The sequence below is a fragment of the Nannobrachium achirus genome (assembly GCF_963921795.1).
Source record: "Nannobrachium achirus genome assembly, chromosome: 19".
NCBI classification, from domain to species: domain Eukaryota; kingdom Metazoa; phylum Chordata; class Actinopteri; order Myctophiformes; family Myctophidae; genus Nannobrachium; species Nannobrachium achirus.
In genome coordinates this window covers 33051302-33075076 of record NC_137826.1, presented here as the reverse complement: position 1 = coordinate 33075076, position 23775 = coordinate 33051302, and the positions used below count along the sequence as shown (strand labels likewise).

Genomic DNA, 23775 nt, shown 5'->3' with positions numbered 1-23775 from the left:
ATGTATGTAGCTATTATTATTAAGACACTAGCTCTTGTTAATACTTTTCATTGGTTCATTATTTATTTATAAAACCCACAGGCAGATTTAACCACTTTCAAAAATGTTCATCAATTGCGAAAAAGAATAAGCATCTACAAACTCACAACGCATCACGATGCGTTGAGAGCTTCGTCTATTTTCGTTACATTTGTGTGATACTCATGTATGATGAAGAAAGGCATTAATTTACAAAATCTGCGAAAATGAAGAGTTTGGAGATACAAGGTTTCTGCTAGTCAGCATGGATATTTATGACTCATTCAATGCGATACACAGTCTTCCAGTGGGAGCATGCAGGTCTCAGGTGTTACCTGAAGTGCTGTTGCTGCCTCTGTCGGAGCCGTGGTGGGAGGAGCTGTGGTGAGAGCCTCCCGTGCTGTGATCTCCACACGGGTTGCAGTGGATGGTGTTCTGGAGCGCCCCTTCAGCTCCTTGGATATGTTACGCAAACACGACCACCGGACGGAATGAAAAAGAAAAGGAAGGGTCAAATAATGAAAAAGCTCAAATTAAACACATACATACAGACGCAGGACATACAGTACGTACATACTGTACAGACAGATGTAGGAGCGGTTGACACCGCTCAAAAAAAGAAAATAAATAGACGATCTACAAGTCCACATGGCATCATGGTTTGTTGTGAGCTATTGAATGCTTTAACCAGTGAAAAATAGCAGATATACAAGCTCACAGCGCGGCACCGAGTGCCGCGCTCCGAGCTTGTAGAACTGCTATTTTTGAAAAAGTCGTGAAAATGTGTACAAATCTTTGAATATATGTATTTTCAAAGCGAACGTTTGTAACTCAAATTTTGCTTCTGGGTGGTCCCTGGAACGAGATATTTTGAGATATGGGTCCGTGGCCAAATACATATCATTTTGGGGGTCCTTCACATGAAAAGGTTTGAGAACCACTGACGTAGTAGTCTCTCAAGAACAGACTAACTGAGCTCCGGTTGAAAGTGAAAAGGACCTTTTCTTTGATGATGGATAGCCAGATTGCTGACATATAGAAACATAGTTTTTTCAAAAAATCTTAGAAGGATTCAAGAGACACTTATAGAATCGGATCAAAATTCTAATTTTCACGATTTTTCAAAAATAGCAGATCTACAAGCTGTGAGCTTGTATATCTGATATTTTTCAATAGTTAAAGCATAAAATAATGATACACAATAATGTGTACCCGTTTTAATGGGTTAAAATTACATGCTAAAAACCAAGGGACGCCAGGGTTAAAATGGTCAAAGCATCTTTCACCTTTATTGAGCCTGTTCTGCTCTATAACGCTGTACTGCATCTGTGCCGTCATGTCTTTGGTCATCTGAGGCGGGTTGGGCGGCTGCTTCCAGCACTGCATGTCCGGGTGCTCTGCGCTGGCCGCCTTGCTCATGAGGTTGGCCTGGATGAGCTGCGTGGTGGCGTAGGGGATGGGCTCGTAGATGTTCCCCTGGCCGTCCCCGGAGCCCCCGTAGCACACGCCGCAGTTGTTGAACGTCTTGAGCTCGTTGAGGTTGTTGGCCAGGTTCACGTCGCTGTAGATGGCCGTCTCTGACCCCAGCGGGCCACTCTGCTTGTTGTCCAGGTGGCTGCCGTAGTTGGCTATGCAGTCAGCTGAGAAGAACACGCATGGTAATGAAAACAAACATATTAACCAGTGGTGTCCCTATTTGGGGTAAATGTAAAAAAATATATAATACGAGATCTACAAGCCCACAACGTGTCACAATGTGACACGTTGTGAGGCTTGTAGATCTGCAATTTGTTGAGCTGTTAAAAGGTGCCGTAAGTGATATTTTTGTGTTAGAAAAGTGGTAACTACTTTGGGGTGGGTGGGAGGGGTAACATACATCTTTTTTGTATGCCTTTGTTTATTATACAAAAATAAAACAATAAAGAAACCTATAATAGGTTAACCAGTAAGACTCCCTAATCGGGAGATAAGCGACCGTTGGGTTGCATACACAAACTTTAGAGGGCGATGGTAGGCAATCAGGATATGCGAAATGGGACAGATCCATGTTGATGACATGACAGGATTAACAAGCGAAATGTGTGACCTTTTACTGGAACACTATAAACAAATACTAAACATCAACAACTGTAAAGTTGGATCTGATAAATGGATGAAAGCAACCCCCTGAAAATGTATTGTCTGTTTGTAAAAGAGCTGGAGACACAGGGATGTATTGAACAAATACTCTATAGCAATGACTACTATCAGAATATAGAGCATTAACTTTTTCCACAAAGAAAGTTTTGTTTTAACCACAAAATATCACTTTCATCACCGTTAATGCTTACACAGTGAATGCCTCAGTCCTGCACTGACCTGGCTGACTGTATGTGGTCATGTTACTGTCACTGGTGCCGTTGCCATTGTTGCAGCAGTTTATACTGCAGTCCTTGTGGTTGGTGCAGGCGTTGGGCCAGTTGTCAGGCAACCACAGCTGGTTCAAAGGTTCTCCCATACCGAGGAGTCCAGGTCTACCGCAAGAACAATGAAAACAACCGCATCAAGACAAAAACAACATTGTTCTTCATGCCTCAGTGAAACCAAATGAGAGTGAGATGGATGCAGACGCTTTGACTGTTTTTTTAGAAAGGTGGTGCACTCCCCCTGGTGGATGAACGTTGTAAGTGAATTGGTTTCCTTGCACATTTGTTTTCATGGACCCAGAAGAAGACGGATAGTTTCACTTACCGTCCAGCGCTGCACACAGACTCCCCTCTCTGATAGGCCACTACAAATATGAACACAATACCATACATGACAGTTCACAATAGATCTTCATTAGTTTGACCAAAACAAAGAGTTCAAAGCAGAAAACCTATAAACCCCGAGCTTAGTCTTTTAAGGGATGATACATTTCTTTACAGCAAGCGTTCGTAGCACTGATTTCTATCCGGAAAACATCACAGAAGATGAAAGGATATTGGTCCAGTGTAAAGCATGCAGTAAGATCATTAGTTTGAGTGTTCATGTGGACCTTATTACAGGTTTGTGTAATTACACACTCACTTTAATTACACGCTCACTTTAGAATTGGACAAATCTAATAAAGGCTGCCAGGCTAAATAAACACATGGTTATCAAATACAACTGCAAAACATTGTAATGATTTCTATCCAAATAACTTTCATTCAGACATACCTGTCGGTGTAAAGGTGAATGATGGAACTGCACAAAAAAATCCCAAGAGAGGACAGCAAGAAGCAAGAAGAGGGGAGGGGGGAGCACAAAAGTAAGATAGGAAACAAAGTGAAGAAATCAATATCAGTTAAATAGATCACAGTTCCATTAAATGTACTTGATAAGCCTCAGATATAATTAATCGTACAATAGTGTTGCATGCTGAAAACAGCTGATCTACAAGCTCACACCGCGAGGCATCACAATGTGTTGTGAGCTTGTAGATTGGCATTCATTTTCAACACGGATTAAGTTGTCACATTGACCTTTTCCTAATCTTTCTGCATGTCTTGTTATCTGGGGTGATCTCTTGTGCGATAAAGTCAATACTTTATCGCACAAAACGAAAAACCAATGTGAAGACAAAGCACTTCAAGACAACAAAGATGTTTACTTCTGAACACATCGTAAAAAAAAAAAGACTTCCGATCCGATCCTGATAAAAAATAAAAACAAATACGTGGTGATACCAGCGTGGCCCTGGCTCTGATACACTATGCAAACATTTAAAGACTCATAAGTGAGGCTGCCTGCCCTAACGCTGCTGTTTTCTTTAGACAAAGTGTCCTGGTGAAGGTTAATGGGGGTGACGGGCGGGCCGACAGAAAGCGAGGAGATAACAGTGATGCTGCTGTGCTATACGGCGGCAGGTTGACAGCCTCAGACGTCCAATGAACTGTTGCAACGACAGGGGAGATGGCGGCTTACAAATGAGCTCCAAAATGTCAGCCTTTGAATGTGAGCATAATCGGGGACGCGCCGACGTCTGATCGCCACTTGCTTTTGAGGTCTTCGAGTCACAACGAAGATTATAGAGGCCCGTCCTTTGACGTGATCTGGTTATATCTGCCGCCGTGCGCAGGAACTGACATGAGGAAATCTGTGATGTGGTTTCTAAACTATCTCTATTTTTTATCCTTCCATGCTACATGTTGTTGTTTTTTTTCTTCTTGCTCTCTTCTTGTTTTAATGTTCATTTTAAATACCACAGCGATTTATTCTTCTGCTGATGACTCAAGTGTACAGTGCCAGAATTCATTGGTTCTTTGGGAATGCGGACCTTAAACAAGCATCTAAAATCACAACCTCTCATCATTAAAATGGATATTATGTACCGTAGGACAGTGGTTCTCAGGGAAGGGGTCCAAATGGACCCTTACAGGTCTGTAACTCTGAGAGTGTACAAGTAGAGGGTTCCATTTATGCACTTTCAGAGTCATGGAGGTAAAATAAAATAAAATAAAAAGGTAATATTATAATATAATAACCACTGATGTAGGATATAGACACGCACCCTTGCGAATGCCAGTGTAACTGCTGCTCAGGCCATTTCTCTTCTTACGATGACGATAGAGCCACACGCTGAAGACCATGAGGATCACCCAGCAGGTGGCGCCGATGCCAGCAATAAAGGCTGGCTGCTTTACCACGTCTGAGATCTGGGACAGGGCGTCTCGGTCCGTACGGCTGTCCATCATCTGGCCTGTAGCGTCTAAACAATCAAACACAAGGAGGGTTATAGGCCATTACATTGATGTACTACATAGTACTATATAGCAAAATATAATAGAGTAAAATAGATATAATTCATTATTGTCAATAAAGAACATGTCATATAGGCTACAATATTAAAATGGCAGAAGATAAACCACAAAAGAGTCAATTTGAAGAACCCTTGAAGGAAAAGTTACTGCTTCAAATGCTCCAAGATGTTCACCTTTCATATTTTGTGAGCACCTATTTTCTTACAACAAAAAAACTTTTCTTATGACTTGACCGCATTCTGGACAAGCCTCATTTATACTTCACTGCACAACCATGTGGCACCCCCAAAAAAAGCCCATCTACAAGCTCACAACAAGTCACATTGTGCCACATTGTGAGCTTGTAGACATCTGCAATTTTTCATATTTTCCGGGGGAGGGAGGTGAGTCTCACCGAGTTGGAAGAAGGTAACGGCGCTCTTGACCCCGGGCCCAGCGCTGTTGCTAGCGGCGACCTCGACGCTGTAGCGGATTCCTGGGGCCAGACTTGGGATGAGCACAGAGAGGGTGGAGCCGTCTACTGACTGGTTGACGTGGTAACGACTCTCATTACCCAGGCACCATATCTGGAGGAGGAGGAGGAGGAGACATGAGGAAGGACATTGTTAGAAGTAGAGCTATTTATTAGATCAGTGATTCTCAACCTTTTCAGGCCACGACCCCCAAAATAATCATAGTTGAACTGGGGACCCCCCCTCATTTTAGAAGTATTAAAAAGTCCTTCAGTTGTCACTTTAGAAATGTGCAGATACCCTCTATGCACTAAAACTTTATGTTGGTTTGTTAACTGTTGAGTGAGAAAACAATGTTGCACATTAAGCTGATCATCTGGGGACCCCCCCCCAAAATAATTTGGGGACCCCCCTGGGGGTCCCGACCCACAGCTTGAAAACCATTGTATTAGATTATGATCGTTTTATAAAATAATACATCTATTCCTCTTTTGGGCATGTCATTATATAAAAAATGTCAATAGATTTAAAAAAAACGAGTGAAAATAGCTGATCTACAATCTCATTGTAATCGCCTAATTTAGCTACTGTATTTTGGCATGACACCATTGTGTGACAAATTCAATCAATAGAAAAAGTAGTCAATGAAAATAATCGCTAAGAAAATAGTCAAAAGTTGCAGTCATATTCACCACGACGGCAGAGGAAAAGAAGAAAAACGGTCATAAAGACGCATTAAGATACATTTCACTGCATCTTCAGTGAAATATCACCCCCGGTTCGATGAATGGCAAAGCGATTCATCAAGGTGCTGGTATCCCCTTTACTGGGACACCGATAATTCAGGCGTGAGTAGTAGATGGCAGGAGCTTGATAATGTGCGCTCCATTTCTCCCAGCCCCTGCCTTCTTACCTTGTACTCCTGAACCACGCCGTTCTGGTCTTCTTCCGGAGGTGGTTTCCAAGCAACCACAATGGCAGTCCCATTGGCATCACTCTTTGTCACTGTAACACCCTGGGGGGCTCTCCCCGGGGCTGAGAGAGAGAGAGAGAGAGAGAGAGAGAGAGAGAGAGAGCAACAAACAGAGAGACATGCAGACAGACAGACAGAGAGAAGACAAACTTATATAAAACTGGATGCATCCCAGGTATGCTCTCTGTCTCCTGTTGACAGCTTTCAACACGGCCAGACTTGGAATGAAAATAACTTCCGGTGTGATTTATTTAACACAGCATTCCCATTCCCATTTTGTTCCCGTGCATGCTGAATGTAGATTGTGTCTACCGGATATCAATTCTATTCATGCTATTTACAGCAGTGGACCTCCAAATTGATGTACTGGGCCACAGGACGCCCTAACAGAAGATTTGAGTTAAAGTAAAATAGCAGATCTACAAACTCAAAATGCATTCCACCGCAACACGCAGAGAGCATGTAGATAGGGTATTTTTGAATAGCCAAATTATAAATAGGGTTAAAGTGGTTAAACTGATTTTGATGTACAGCATGTACTATATTATCGTATCCAGCAATAACAGAATATTCTACGTTTTGGGTTTGAGAGGCTAAATTTCATCAAACGGTGGTCCGTGGCTCCAAATGCCAAATAAATAATGGACCTTGATATGAAAAGAGTTGAAAACCACTTGCCATAGGAGATAGCACCACCGATGACCCCTAGGTGGCAACGTTACTCAATTCTTCTGAACTACAAAATTCACACCCAAAGACTTGCCACTCACGTTCATCCAGTGTCTGAGCCAGCTTCAGCTCGCTGTCGGCCCCCTGGAACTCATCGAAGAAGGGACGCACTTTGAACTCATAGGTGGACCCCTTGTTCAGCTGAGTGACCACCACACCGTCCTCGCCGGACGTATGCATGTCCAGAACGCTCCACTGTCCGCCAGGCTGGCCGGGCTCAGCGCACAGCCTGTACATCACCCTGAAGCCCTGGATGTATGGAGACTGCTGCTCCACCTTGTGGAGAGAGACACAGGCACATTACAAACTTAATATAGTTATATAAAGTACAGCAGGGGTCTTCAACAGGGGGTCCGGGACCCCTAGGGGGTCCTTAGAGTTACTACAGGGCGTTACTCCAAATCTTCCAATCCTTTTTATATTAACAACTTGAACGCTAGTGTCCATATTCTGAGAACTGTAGCCAAAAATAGCAGATCTACAAGCTCACAACGCCTCGAGGCTGCGAGGCGTTTTGAGCTTGTAGATCGGCTATTTTCGGCAAAGAAGTTTGGTGTAGAAGTGAAAAAGAGCAGACTAAGTACAGAGTAAAAGGTCAAGTTTATTAGGTAATGACGGCTCAAGTGGTTAAATATCTGAAAACACAAATTGACATGAATCCAAAATACACTGATGATTGTGCTGTCAAACAATGAAATTATATGGACTCTATGAACAGGTTGTGCTTCACCTCTCTCTCAACTAAGGGGTCCTTGGCCTGAAAACGTTGAAGACCCCTGCAGTACAGTATAGAGATCTAAAAATATCTAAGCGTAACACTTAGAACTGCATTAGAAATGAGTGTGACTGTTCAGGGAAATGTATTAAAGTGCACGTCATTGTCACGGTTAACAACATTAAAGGTTAAAAAGATCTGGGCGACAAGTTGTCTCTGTGGAGGGACTTTAAACACACCACGCAGTTAGCAGGTTGTCACCAGCGTCCCCTAAACTGCTGACTGTGGACATCCTCCAGGAGAGATTGTTCAACCTGTGTTAACCACTTAAACCATGTACTGTATACTTAGTTGCAGTGGTGTAAAGTAACTAAGTAAATGTACTTAATTATTGTACTTAAGTACATTTTTTAAGGTATTTGTACTTTACTTGAGTATTTCCAATTTCCAATACTTTCACTTCTACTTCTACTCCCACTACATCTCGGATCCAAATATTGTACTTTTACTCCACTGCATTTAACTTAGTTACTAGTTATTTTGCAGATCTGGATTATTATTACAAAACATACAGCTCTACAGTATATACATTTCGGCTATTTGAAAATAGACGATCTACAAGCTCACAATGCGCACTGTGAGCTTGTAGATACATTTTCAAATGATTTGTATATATTTGAATACTTGAAATGGGTCATTCTGCATAACGAGTACTTTTACTTTTGGTACTTTTAAGTACATTTTGATGCCAATACTTTTGTACTTTTACACAAGTACATTTTGAATTCCGGACTTTTACTTGTAACAGAGTATTTCTATATAGCAGTATAGATACTTTTACTTAAGTAGAACATTTGAGTACTTTTTCGACCACTGCTTAGTTGACCGGGTCCCCCAGGGGTCTAGATACAGTCTTGGTCCCCCTCCTCCCCCCCCCCCCCCCCCCTCCCCTCTCTACACCAGACCTCAGAACGTTCGCCCCCAGAATATGGATGCAAGGATGGATGTCGTCAATCCCCCCGCATCCTTCTGGGAGATATAGATTTGCATCTTCTTGTATCACAGATCTCGCAGCAGACAGCATTTATGAGGTCATTACTATAGCTGACTCTGAGCATGGTGGTTACTAAAAGCTATCAACGTCATTCTAAACAGTCCCTTGAAAAATACAAACCTCACAAATCTACCTCCAGGATGCCTCATAAGAACATTAAACATTGACTGTTTAATGTTAGTATATATGTTTGTAGCCGTAATAAAATGGAGAGCACCCTTGTGAATGAATTTACTGTGCAGAGGCTTTGTGAACCTCCTGTTCAAAGAAAACAGTACATTTTCATGAAAGCATACTTCAGAAAGGCCTGCTCTCATAAACGATTCACTTCACTCCTCGCTTTGTGTATTGTTCTACCCCTGACGTGAGCATATCAACTCATTCATCATCGATAAGCAACTACATTCTTGTCCATACATGCAAGGTGAGATTAGAAATGTCTTAGGCTGTATCCTTTTTCTATATCCTGATAAATACATACATACATACATACTGTAGATACATACATACATACATACATACATACATACATACCTACATACATACATACATACTGTAGATACATACATACATACATACATACATACATACATACATACATACCTACATACATACATACATACTGTAGATACATACATACATACATACATACATACATAGATACATACATACATACATACATACATACATACATACATACATACATACTGTAGATACATACATACATACATACATACATACATACATACATACATACATACATACTGTAGATACATACATACATACATACATACATACATACATACATACATACATACTGTACATACATACATACATACATACATACATACATACATACATACATAAATACATACATACATACATCATACATACATACATACATACTGTACATACATACATGATACATACATACTGTAGATACATACATATAACTCACAGGTGGTCTTGATTAGAGCAAAATCCCACATGTACTCATGGAGGTACAGCATAACCAAGGTTTGAGTGTGACTTTTATTACTTCATTTACAATTAGAGCCTACCACACACACACACACACACACACACACACACACACACACACACACACACACACACACACACACACACACACACACACACACAGTTTACTTTACCCCCTTGGCGTACATTTTGCGGGAAAGTCATAACAGGCTCAAATGTTTCACAAATCCATTCGTTGTACAACATAGTATATACAGAATATACACAGTAGAGCTTATGTAACGCAGGAGGATATGGTACGGTGGGAACAGGGTGTTTCTTACCATCCATTGTAAGCGGACAGCAGAGGAGGACAGGATGGTAGGTGTGTGCAGATGGACCACTACGTCTCCCAGCTCCCTCTGGATCTGACGGTGGTCCACGCCCTGGATGGTAGGAGGGCTATCTGCTGGCACACAGGGAAGGGCAGGGGTTAAAAACAGTGGGAAAAAATACTCTGTTACACTGTAAAAGTCAGAAATTCAAAATGTACTTGAGCAAATTAATTGCCGTCAAAATGTACTTAAGTGCCAAAAGTAAAAGTACTCAGCACGCAGAATGCCAAACGTCTTTTGAAAATAGCCGATCTACAAGCTCACAATGCATCGCATCGCAACGCATTGTGAGCTTGTAGATTGGCTGAAGTGGTTCATGTATGCTTTGTAACAATAATCAAAATCTACAAATTAACTAGTAACTAGTGTTACTGTAGTGGAGTAAAAGTAGAATATTTGGATCTGAAATGTAGTGGAGTAGAAGTAAAAGCATTGGAAATACTCAAGTAAAATAAACACCTCAAAATTGGACTTACTGTAACTAACTAATTAGTTACCGTCAGTGGTGTGATATGGATTTTAGAAGTGTGGGTCCTCTAAATTCATGACGTCATGTGCGCACGCTGTTTTTATTGTTAATTAGTGTGTGCATATGAGGCGCACGTGCGTGCAGCAAAATAAGTGTGGGCTCGCCGAGCCCACGCGAGCCCATGGCATATCACCCCTGGTTACCGTACTTTCCACCACTAGTTAAAACAACAACACTGAGTGCACGAACACCACACAAAATAATGCCATGGTCCTCTCTATCTCTCTCTGTCTCTCTCTGTCTGTCTCTCTCTCTCTCTCTCTACCTTTCCTGTCTTCCTCTCTTTGTCGCTTAAAGCAGAAATGCTGAAAATAAATTGAAAAAACAAACAAAAAGAAACCCAGCAAGGATAAGGCAGCTCTGGTGTCTCAGCGTGATGTGTGGGCCAATTTTCTTTTTACCAACACAGACCCTTTTTTCTTTTCTTTTTTTAATGATTTCAACCGCAACCACCTGTCCCGAACCAACACATCTACTTGTCATTAACGCCATTATCTTTTTAATTATTGTTATTATTATCCCATACTTCTAAACAAAGGAAGATGGATTAAAATCTAAAGCCTGAAATGTATTGTATAAGGAAACAAATGCCAGCCTATTGTGTGGGGGGTTGCTCAGTATAATGCATTCGTATTGGCTCTCAGGTAGAGCGGGAGGTATGGTGGGTTAGTTCTCCCAGCAGGCTAGTCAGTTGTGTTCCGGATCCCAAATAGTAAAGACGTCTGAGTGTAACCTCCGCTTTTACCAGGGAATTACGAACTGACTTGCTGCCTGCTGTTATTGCCTGTTGTGGTAATCCTGATATTTCACAAGTAAACTGAGTTCTGGAAAGTCCTTGTTGTGGCATCCTTGACCCACCCACGTGCCTCCACCATAAAACTACAGAAATGTAAGTCCACTAAGCCCACAACAGTATACAAAAACATCCAGTCTACCCTGAGTTCTGACTGCGTCAGAGATGGGACTGGGATCACTCAGGCCGTAAGCGTTGGCTGCTCGGATCAGGAACAGGTAGAAGGCCCCGGGCTTCAGGTTCTTCAGCACAAAGCTCTGTGTCCTCACATGGTCTGCCAGAGTCAGCCAGCTGCTGCCTGACGCATGGCTGCAAAGAGAGAAAGATACAACCTTGAGTCTGTATGCGAAGGTTTATAATGCCATGCGCACAATATACGGACAACATTTTAAATTTCTGTATTTATGCCCAATGTTTTGATATCGATACGATATACCAGTTTTTCTCAAACTTTAAAATGTCAAGGTCTCCCCTTAACTCTGACAGTGTACAAATGGAACCTAACGGGTTCATTTGGTTCATTTGTACACTGTCAGAGTTACAGACTTGTATGGGTCAATTTAGACCCCCATAAAGGAACCCACAGAGTCCCTGGAAGCCACTTTGAGAACCACTGCGATATACGATATTACCGTACACATTTCATATTCAATATTTGAAGTGTTGCAACAGTAAAAACTAAGCATTATTCAAAAGAAAACTGCATAATAACAAGTCAATATCACTCTTGATTTTAAGTGGTTCCCACACACTTGTTATTTCAGTTTCACTCTTATTTTGAATTTCTCTGACCGAAAGTAAAACCCTTACATCCCTATGACACACGCCCTTATTTTCAAAGTCAAAGTAACGGCAAATGACTGAGTTCAATTTCGCCCAATTATTTGCCCATGTATTTATAAATAAATATATTTATGGGCGAAATTGAACTTGGTGATTGCAAAAGGCATCGTAGCCTTTTGCGATACTGATATTTCAGATGGTCATACAGCGATACCTATGACCGATAACCATGCGATAAAGAGATATTGTGCAGCCCTAGCGCACAATATGTACATGTAACATTGGGTATGTGAAGTATGAGGCAAAAACACCATATAGCCACAAATCATTGCTGTTCCTTCCCTTATCTCACCTGAAGGCCTCGATAACATAGGATGTGGGCGTGGCCCCAGCACTGGGGTTGGACCTCCAGGACAGGGTGACAGAGGTGCGACTGATGTCCGTCACCTCGGGTTTAGACGGTGCACTGGGGATCAGGTTGGGGTCAGTAGGGCGGCTTCCTTGAACCTCCACTCCAAACTCTGCCACACAATTCAATTATGGCATGAGAAAACATACGTTTACATTGCCAAAGCAAGAGTCAAAATATAATATAAAGAGTGCATAAGAGTGCATCATAACTGTGTGTCATTGTGTAGCCAGATGTACACAGACAGAACTTTAGAATTCGTTTTTACACACCATTACTGAATGTCAGTCTCAAGGTTTTCCTCAGAATATGTATGACACTGATTTACTACAATGGTTTTCAAACGTTTTATTTTCAAGGACCCCCATAACTCTGAGAGTGTACAAATGGAACCAAATTGACCCATATAGGTCCATTTGGTTCCATTTGTACGCTCTCAGAGTCACAGACCTGTAATGGTCATTTATGGCTAAGGCTCTACATGTGTTTGTCTACTGGACTTTGTATGTCCATGGCAAAAATTGATTTTTTACCATGACCCCTGTGTACATCATAATATACTATGACATGCATTCCTATGGGTGTCTTGACGCCACGTATACCACTTACCTTGCACCTCTAAGTAGGCAGTCCAGGACGCCTCGCCACTGGAACTGGAGGCTACGCAAGTGTAGAAACCTGTGTCACCCAGCTGATAATGAAAAAAGGAAAGCGGTGGAAATTAGCGAGCTGGTTTAGCTTTGTGGGACAGCTATTACAGTACTTATGGTTACTTTGCAGCAGTGGTTCCCAAACTTTTCAGGTCAAGACCCGAAAGAGAGAGAGACCTTTGCCCGGAACCCAAACTAGTGAAAATAGGAGATCTACAAAATGTGTTGCTTCGCGCTGCGTTGCGGGCATGTAGATCGGCTATATTCATTTATTATTTTGATGAAAGTACTGAAAAAAATCTTTGAATTTTGTTTTTAATTGGTTTAGCTTTTTGGGAATGTTTATTGAAAATGTTTTGAAATAATAATAATTAAAAACAAAATGTAGGAAACCAAAAAAATAAAGGGACCCATAAACATTTGTCCGCTACCCTTTACAGCAGCCTACCTTGGTGGAATGAATCTCCAAGGAGCCTGTGTCTAGAAAGGCCATGCGAGAGTCTGTTGGGGACAGTCCCGCTCCGTCCTTCCTCCACTGGACCGTGGGCACCGGGGTGCCCGACGCCTGGCAATGCAGGGACACTGTGCTTTCCACAGGTGCTGTCTGGTTGCTGGGCCCTTGTCTAATCACTGGGGGAGGAAGGTCTGACACCAACGCTGGAAAAAAAGAAAATGAGGAAAATTGAGAAAATACAATAGACCAGTGACAATAGTCTCGTTTTCAGGCCAAGAACCCCTTAGTTGAGAGAGAGATGAAGCGGGGACCCCCACATTTTCAGAGATTCCATATAGTTTCATTGTTTGACAGCACGATCATCAGTGTATTTTGGATTCATGTCAATTTGTGTTTTCAGATATTTAACCACTTGAACTGTCAATATTTAATAAGTTTGACTTTCACTATGTACTTAGTCTGCTCTTTTTCCCCTAAAATAGCCGATCTACAAGCTCACAGCGCCTCGCAGCGCAAGGCGTTGTGAGCTTGTAGATCTGCTATTTTTGTCTAAAGTTCTCAGAATAAGGACACTAGGGTTCACATGGTTAATATAAAAAAAGGAGAAAAAAGTTTCTATCACACAAAGATTTAGAGGACCTCCTGTAGTAACTCTGAGGACCCCATAGGGGTCCTGGACCCCCAGTTGAAGACCCATGCAATAGACAACAACATTTAGATGTTATCCTAATAATAAGGACCGAACGTACTATAGAGAAATAAAGCAGTAAAAAAAAGCAAAGCCCTGGAGAGACGGGAGAAAATGAAAAAACTAAAGGCAGGACCCGAAAAGGCCAGATAAGATGTGAAAAGATATGGGAGGGCGTAAATTGGCAAGGAGAGAGTACAATAACTTTGGCTGGTGGTACTGGGGCCACCGATCGAGGCAAGAGGAAATAGAAATCAACTTGTGCGCCTCCAAGCGAGAGCAAACCCAACTAATCATTGTGTGGAGAGGCAACTGCAAGGAGCAGTTTCCAATCACAACAGTCAAGCCCAACTAATAACAAATCCCATTTAGATAGCAGAGGTCTCTCACTCTGCCACTTCACAACCCTGTGGATAAAGGAGGGGGGAGAGGGGGGGTCAAAATCAGAACCTGAGAGAGAGAAAGAGAGGGCAGGGGGGGGGGGGGGGGATGATAATGGAAACTCCTTGCGAAGAGCCGGGGGGTAATGTGGGTAAGTTATTTCCATACAAATCCCCACTCAACAGTGTGAGGGAGGAGGGGAGAGGGGAGAGAGGTCGAGAGAGACGGGTAGAGACATCAGAAGAGAACAGGGAGAGAGGGAGAGGTAGAGGCAGTTACGTGCAGAGAATGTTAGAGAGGTGAAAATATCGAAAATAGCAGACCTCCAAGCTCACAACACGTCGCGCTGCGACACGTTGTTGAGCTTGGAGGTCGGCTATTTTCGATGCTTGATTTCTACACAGAGAGGGCAATTCCTTCAACATAAGGTGCTGCGTTCAAGTTCAGGAGAGTTTGGACAAGGCAATTCTCTTGAACGCTGCCTTCAGGTATGGCATGGAAAGAGGGCATTTTCATTTCTTTCACCATAGTAAAAAGAAAAAAATGCATTCATGGTCTGGAGAGAGGGCACTTTTTTACAGACGGATAAAACGGCAGGGGCTCAAGCCCCATTTGATGACTATGTGTGCACGTGCCTGACAGAGAGACAGAGAGAAAGAGAGACACAGACAGACAGATAGACAGACAGAGAGGGAGTGAGAGAGACACACACACACACACACACACACACACACACACACACACACACACACACACACACACACACACACACACACACACACACACACACACACACACACACACAGACAGACAGACAGACAGACAGACAGACAGACAGACAGACAGACAGACAGACAGACAGACAGACAGACAGACAGACAGACAGAGACAGAAACAGAGACAGAGAGAGAGAGAGAGAGAAAGAGAGAGAGAGAGAGAGAGGGAGAGGGAGAGAGAGAGAGAGAGAGAGAGAGAGAGAGGGAGAGACAGAGACAGAGAGAGGGAGAGAGAGACAGAGACAGAGACAGAGACAGAGATTAAATCAAACATGCTCCAGTCTTGTTTCATTTCCATTACATGTAATGGAGTGCACGTTAAGTGACTGACTCTCACTCTGGTTGCCGTGGCAACCAGAGTTGGTGGCTGTGTGTGTGTGTGTGTGTGTGTGTGTGTGTGTGTGTGTGTGTGTGTGTGTGTGTGTGTGTGTGTGTGTGTGTGTGTGTGTGTGTGTGTGTGTGTGTGTGTGTGTGTGTGTGTGTGTGTGTGTGAAAAGGTGGCTCGTGAAAAAGCATTGCCCATTTGAGCATATGATTATTCATTACAATTAATACGGCTAACACAGACAGAGGCAACGCGCAGATAAAGTATACTGTCTGTACTAGCCGGCGGCAATTATGTTAATTAACTTAATATATGTACACAGTACATACACACTACCGTTTGCCTGGCAAGTATTCGCCCTCGCGCAGGTCGCTTTATTGGGACCCAGTGGACTTCAGTGGTGGTATGTAATTACTGGTCTGAGCCCGGCAGCTAGATTCAACATTTCACTTCCCTCTTTAACAATAGATGCAATTAAGGCAGAAGCCAGGGTCACTGTCAGCCAGTCAGAATGAACATCCCTCGGGGCACGTAGCTACATAAATCCACATCATCCTTTGATTCCGTATAGCCTATGCCTTCACACCTGTCTTCAGCCAAACACAATGGGAGCCAGCGGGGAGCCAGCGGGACGGCTTGCATGCATGCAGGGCAGCGCGCCACAGGGTTTCACCTGTGCTCGTGGACCTATAGAACAAAAATAGATGGCCCAGTGTTCCTATTTCCCATACGTTTCGTCCTCTAACAAGGTGTGCTATGGGTTGAGCGCACATTGACCGCTGGGACAAAAGGCAGCACGTGGTTCGTTCCCTGGGAGTGTCTGTGTTTTGGCATGAATTCTATAGCATGATATATCGTCGTTGTCGGGTGAAAACCTTGTATGTCCAAAACCGTTCGTTTTGCATTTATCATTTAAAAAAAGAACTAAACTAGTGAAAACAGCCGATCTACAAGCACACAACGCCTCGCAGCGCGAGGCGTTGTGTGCTTGTAGATCGGCTGTTTTCACTACCTTTGTGCGACAGCCTTGTATGATGAAGCAGGGCTTTACTTTGCGAAAAAACATACAAATATGAAACTTGGAGATACGAGGTTTCTGCCCGACAGTGACGATATGCTGCATACATAACACAAGGCACATCGAGATATACATTCTGTAGTATACAGAATGCATTACATATACAGTAGGTATTGTATATGCGTACTGTAACGTAAATTGGGGGGAGGATGCTTAATTCACGAGGGGAGAGAGAGAGAGGCAAATAAACACTGGAGGCACTCGGTCACCATGGGAACGGAGGGTTTTGAGCCCAAAATGGTTGCAGCTGGGGAGGTTTCCTGAAATCATTCCATTGGCTATTAGTAACCAAGGCCAACACCCCATACAACGCCAAGGCATAAAGGAGGCAGCACTTTGCCATCTAGTCACAACCAAGGCCAGTCTGTCAACAAAAGGAGTCACCCAAATCAAATTCAGTCTGAATACAAAACACCAAAGGTGGAAAAAATGCAAGGAATAATAAAAAAAAGGTGCTTCCTCTTCGTTACGGCAGTGGTTCTCAACCTGTGGGTTGGGACCCCCAGGGGGGGGTCCCCAAATTATTTGGGGGGGTCCCCAGATGATTAACTTAATGTGCAAAATTGGTTTCTCACTCAACAGTAAACAAACCACGATAACGTTTAAGTGTATAGAGGGTATATGCACATTTCTAAAGAGACCATTTAAGGACTTAAACATTGGCCAAATTGTCAAATATCAGAGGCAGATATTGTGAAAATAGACGATCTATCATGTAGTTCTGCTATTTTCACAATAGAACCATGTTATACAAAATGTAATGCCTCAACTCTTAGTGCTCGTCAGGGTGGGGGGGGGGGGGGGGGGTCCCCAGTTAAAATATGATTATTTTGGGGGTCGCGGCCTGAAAAGGTTGAGAACCACTGGGTTACGGTATACTCACTGTCTGTGACCTCCAGCAGAGCTTTGGTGATGACGCTGCCGGCGACGTTCAGGGCCTGGCAGCTGTAGTAGCCGGCGTCGGAGTGCTGGGCGTCCGTGATGGTCAGGCTGCCTTTCTGGGACACAGACAGCCGGCTGAAGGGGTCAAGAGGCAAGGAGGAGAACAGGAGACTCTGGGGGGACGAACGCAAAGGGAAGGCATGTGATTACAATTGGAAGCAGTGGCGATCTATTACCTATTAGCCATTATTACCCTATTAACCATTATGTACAGTATGAGGTGGAAAAAGTACTTTTTTTATGTTTTACTTATGCAAATGTATCAATACTGCAGTATGTACATTTGATATTGTTCTTATTACTATATATTTCTTTCTTTTAAATTTAGAGTAGCCAATAAACTAAAATGTAGTCATTAGGCCAAATCACCCTCGCTGCCCGGCTTCCCTCCACCAAACACGGGCCAATTGTGTTCGCATAGACGCCCGACATAGCCGGCTGCACCACAGTGGATTCGAATCCACAGCCTCTGGGATGGTGGGCAGGAACTTTACCACTGCGCACTTCATTGACATATCTATTCTTAATTTAGGAAAATGTGTGTACATCCTGCCACAAAATTCCATCTATACATGTGTCACAGTAAACATTGGCAGAGGACGATCTTGTTACAAAATAAAACTCTTCCTGAAGTACCATGCATTTCTTTTCTTTTTGTAACGATCACATTGCACATAACAAAGTAAAATCACACTAACAAAAAAAGGAAACAAAATAAATGTAAAAACTATGTACATTGAGGACAGGGAAGCTGACAAGAAAATGAAATATCAGAATACCAAAGAGAACCTGTTGGCTTTCCAACCAACCATGTCTTTATGTTAGAGGGGAAGGAAATCACATACAGAAGATTGAAGGGAGAGACTGACAAAAAAACTAGAACCTCAACATCTTGGGCGCGTTCGGAAATGCGCACTCAACGCACTGGTGTGCCATGTTGTCGTTCGTTTATTCGGTGCACTTGGTGCGTTGTCGTTCGGAAATCCAGTGCGTGGCGCACTGGTGTGTTGAGTGCACGCACTCGCCAACCCTACTCAGAGGATGGGGTTAGGCGGTGTGGTGCGGTAGTGCGGTGTTCTGATTGGTTGGTTTTCATGGCCGTGTCTCGAATGCTTCTCAGCTGTGAAAATGACCGCAAAATACAGCACTTGCAGCTTAATTGGTCGTTTGGGCTTGATAGTTTCACACGCATCAAGATGTAAACTAACAGCAGGTGTGCCAATGTTATGAATTACATCTCCTTTCAATAGCAACGTTACGTTAGCATACTTAGCAACTGCTGCTTTTCAGAAAGTTTAGGCTACTGAAAAAGCACACAGCTGCCTCTTAAAACTGGTCGTTCGTAAATAAGCTACACTGAACGCACTATACAACGACACGCCCACTGCACTCACTACACCGAGCACACACCCGGTGCGGGTTTCCGAACGCACCCATTATCTCTCCAAAGCCAAACCTACTCCGATTGCATAGGTAGCCCAGTTCAACTATACTCAAACTATTCTTATGACTAGATTGTCTCTATACTACAAAAGGTTTGAAGTTTGAAATACGGAAAATAACCTCGCCCACTCTTTCACACCTGCAAACTTCTCACGAGACAATATTTTGTCTGGTTGAAGTACATAAGGATTCTAGGTTGCAGCAACATGACATTGCAGAACATACGCTGCACTCACAGCATGGAGGTTGAGTAGCGGTGAGCAGCCAGAGTGCTGCAGTCCCACCACAAGTGGCTGTGATAAATGGAATAGAGCTCCAACGGTTGGGGCTATACTGGGCCCACGTTATTGTCAAGGTAATGCATGACATGACAGGCCAGGGTTATAGATGCTGAGGCTACAGTATAGAAAGGAGAAGAAAAAAAAAGGTTTGGAGAATTCTTAAATGAATGTGTCCATTTCCCTAGAGATGTTTTATGATTATACCTATGATATATGCTTTCTATGCCTCAAACTACCCATTCCATATGTTTCTGGAATATATGACATACAGTATATAGGCTATTATATGACACATATTTCAATAATTTAACATTTAAACCCTAGCTTGTAATGTATGACTTTGGACTTGGGTTTGCTATAAAGCCTCTCTGCGTGGGGGAGCATCATCATTGTCGCACTGATGACCTTTAGCAGGGCTGCATACTGCATGGTGATTTATTATGATCAAGGACCAGCGTATAGCTCACCTGACTGCCCTCTTTCTGCCAGAAGATAGCAGGCTGGGGGTTGCCAGTAGCTTCGCACTGGAAGGTGACCCTCCTCCCCACTGCCACCACTTGGTTCCTGGGGCGCATGGCAAACACTGGAGGCACTGCAAAGGGAGACAGACCTTAGCATCTTGGCCGACCTTGACAAAGAGTGTTCCACCATCCCCAGCTTTAGAACTCTAAGGTATCTATATGAGCCCCACCACATACAATCAAATTACAATACATGAACAGAAAGAATCAAGTGTTTACCTTTAGTGTTAAACCATACTGTACATGACAAATGACATACTGTATTGTTAGATGGGAATACAGTGCGGATATGACAGGTACTCATGATTTCCTGTGGCTGTCAGATGGTGGGGTGAGGAACAGATGACAACTTACCAGTGATAACTACAAGGGAAGAGACACAAAACAGAGCAGCAGCATAAGTAATGGAAGCTTAAAACTGGGATGGGCAAATGCAATACTTTCAACAGTAATATGACATAAATGAGTGATATCATGTTTGGCAAGAAAGATATCGTCGTTGTCGGGTGGAAACCTTGTATTTCCAAAACCGTTTGTTTTGTATTTATCATTTTTGAAATGATTTAAACTAGTGAAAACAGCCGATTTACTTTGCTTGTAGATCAGCTGTTTTCACTACTTTTGTGCGATGGCCATATGATGAAGCAGTGCAAATTTGAAACTTGGAGATACGAGGTTTCTGCCCGACAGTGACGATAAACAAGTAGACAGAAAAAAAGACAACAATCAGTGACAGGGAATGGAAGCAGAGGAATCTGTTGTATGTCTGAGATAGATTTAATCTGTTAAATGACTGGAGGTTTGAAGTCCTCGAGTCACGCAGGCTTGCACTGTACAATATCCAGAGGATCAGAACCATCCTCACGAAAGAGTCTGACCAGCTCCAAGGCCAAGTCATCTACAGCAGTGGTTCCCAAACCTTTCAGGTTGAGACCCAAAAGAGAGATTAGACGTTTGCCCGGGACCCAGACTAGTGAAAACAGCAGATCTATAAGCGCACAACGCGTCGCTTCGCAACTAAAGTTGCAAACCTGTATTTTTGTCTATTTTCACTACTCACTTAATTATTATAATTTTTCATTTATGGAAATTGATGTTTGTTTGTTTGTTTGAAAATGTATAACATTCTTGTACCTATCTAAAAAAATAAATACATTTTGGGGGGAGGAGAAAATCTTTTGAAATCCTTTTTTTAGTTTTAGTTTTTTTTTTGGAAAAGAAAGTGGGATTTTTACTCACGTCGTGACCCACAAATGGGTCCCGACCCGCTGTTTGGGACAGTGATCTACAGGTTGGACTACTGCAGCTGCCTCGTAGCTGGTTCTGCCATCATCCTCGTTCAAACCACTACAACTGATCCAAAATGGCGCAGCAAGTCTGGTCTTTCAAACCCCCTACATTTTCACAATTTTCTGTATTCCCTTCACTGGCTGCCACTGGCTGCCCACATCCAATTCAAAACACTGATGATAACCTACAAGGCAATCAACTGCATGGCAGTTCCCCCCGCTACATCAGAAATGACAAAGCAAATCTATTTATACCATTATGGGGGAAGGAAGGGAGGAAAGAAAGAAAGAAAGAAAGAAAGAAAGAAAGAAAGAAAGAAAGAAAGCAAGCTCTGTTGGGTCTAGCTGAGTCTGAACTGACATTTCTCAGACCTCCTCCCCACAACCAGCCATGCTTTTTGTTCTTCTTTAAAAAGAATAAAACGCTAATCAATCAATGTGCAATCAATCACAGACATCAGAAGGACCACAGGCCTTGTACTGCACCATGTCATGTAGTCACAGAGGAAGTAGAAGACAGGCAGGAGTGTACATGTCATGTGTGAGTGAACGCAGTGGTGTAAATTAAGTAACTAAGTACATTTACTTAAGTACTGTACTTAATACAGTTTTGAGGTATTTGTACTTTACTTGAGTATTTCCAGTTTTCAGTACTTTTACTTCTACTCCACTACATCTCGGATCCAAATATTGTACTTTTACTCCACTACAATTATTTGAAAACTTTAGTTACTAGTTACTTTGCAGATATAGATGATTATATTATAAAACATAAATTAATGCAATTTAGCCCTATTCTACCTTGGCTATTTGAAAATGTGTCGCATCTGCTATTTTCAAACATTTTGTACTTTTCGTACTTTAAGTACATTGTGATGCCAATACTTTCATACTTTTACTCAAGTACATTTTGAATTCTGGACTTTTACTTGTAACAGAATATTTCTACATTGCAGTATTGATACTTTTACTTCAGTAAAATAAGTGAGTACTTTTTCCACCACTGGTGAACCGCTTAGATAGGAGTGATACTTGGAGGCTCCATCTGTGATCCCAGTCTTATGCAATGATTTCCATTGACCTACAGTAATATCAAGCATCTGGAGCACAACACATCATGTTCATGTGCATGCTATATTCATGTGCATGTTATTTTCACATTTCTTGATGATTAAATCTAGACCTATATGGACCGGAATACATAAAATACTGTATATTTTATAAGTCATACACAAACTAGACTTACAGGACAATGTCATACATCCAATGCTGCCATCTTATACTCACTCACTCACACGCACATAATGTGCGCACGTACACACACATGCACGCGCGAACACACACGCAGTGTGTCTATTAGACATCCATGCTGATGACCCCTGACATGGATAGTCTGTTTTACTGCAGCTAACTAAGCTCTGGGGGATAAATCCAGTTGTCAGGTTTAAAATTTAATTTGTTTTGCCTGAGATTTATGGTGGTATGTACTTGTGTATCTGTCTGTCAGCTTGTCTGCCTGTCTTTCTTTGTTGACATAAAGGCTGTGGTACAAGGACCAGGCTGTGTGGAAGGAGCCCTCTACGAGGCCCGTCAGACCCGTTGACTCGGAGGTGTGAAAAGCCTGGCATGCAGGGGCGTCACACCAAATTCTGGGCCCTGGGTACAAGAATTCACTGCGGGCCCCCCATGAATGGGCTATTGAAAAATAGCAGATATACAAGCTCACAGCGCGGCACCGAGTGCCGCGCTGCGAGCTTGTAGATCTGCTATTTTTGAAAAATCGTGAAAATGTGTGCCAAGAAACCTATGTTTCCATGTCAGTGATGCTCAAACTTTTTCATGTGAAGGACCCCCCCCCATCTCAAAATATTTAGTTCCAGGGACCCCCCAGAAGCAAAATTTGAGTTACAAATGTTCACTTAAAAAATACATATATTCAAAGATTTTCGCACATTTTCACGACTTTTCAAAAAGTCGGTGCGCTGCACTCGGTGCCGCGCTGTGAGCTTGTATATCTGCTATTTTTCAATAGCTAAAGTTACTAGGGCCCCTCCACCTTGGGCCCTGGTAACTCAGTCCCACTTTCCTACCCCTTGTGACGCCCCTGCTCGCATGGGAGTGTTGGCTTGAGTTACAAGGCCGAGCCGGCCCTGAGGCACGGTTTAGACAGACTTACGATCCCCCGGCGAGGACATAAAACCTGTGGGTGGGAGAGACAGGGGGGCGCGGGACCGGGGAAGGATGCAGTGGCTTCTATTACCGCTAAATGGGCCACATTAACTAACACACACTCAAAGATAGGAGCCCCATCTTGGCGGCCATAAAGAAGAGGAATAGCGAGACGCGGCTGGCTGGACAAGTGGCTTTTTGTGTG

At 42.8% G+C, this 23775-nt stretch overlaps 1 protein-coding gene across 1 annotated transcript in view; it reads right to left on the bottom strand.

Moving 5' to 3' along the window:
• LOC308303956 (roundabout homolog 1-like) overlaps nt 1-23775 on the bottom strand; it is a 160681-nt gene that overhangs the window by 5932 nt on the left and 130974 nt on the right. Inside the window, exons 8-23 of the mRNA XM_080748501.1 lie at nt 20059-20183; nt 17809-17980; nt 13672-13880; nt 13183-13264; nt 12517-12685; nt 11524-11690; nt 10009-10130; nt 6977-7211; nt 6147-6268; nt 5176-5347; nt 4532-4729; nt 3199-3225; nt 2749-2788; nt 2377-2531; nt 1305-1658; nt 354-473 (exon numbers count right to left, since the gene is read on the bottom strand). Of these exons, the coding sequence (XP_080604627.1) occupies nt 354-473; nt 1305-1658; nt 2377-2531; nt 2749-2788; nt 3199-3225; nt 4532-4729; nt 5176-5347; nt 6147-6268; nt 6977-7211; nt 10009-10130; nt 11524-11690; nt 12517-12685; nt 13183-13264; nt 13672-13880; nt 17809-17980; nt 20059-20183 (2469 nt within the window). The remainder of the gene's footprint in view (nt 1-353; nt 474-1304; nt 1659-2376; nt 2532-2748; nt 2789-3198; nt 3226-4531; nt 4730-5175; nt 5348-6146; nt 6269-6976; nt 7212-10008; nt 10131-11523; nt 11691-12516; nt 12686-13182; nt 13265-13671; nt 13881-17808; nt 17981-20058; nt 20184-23775) is intronic.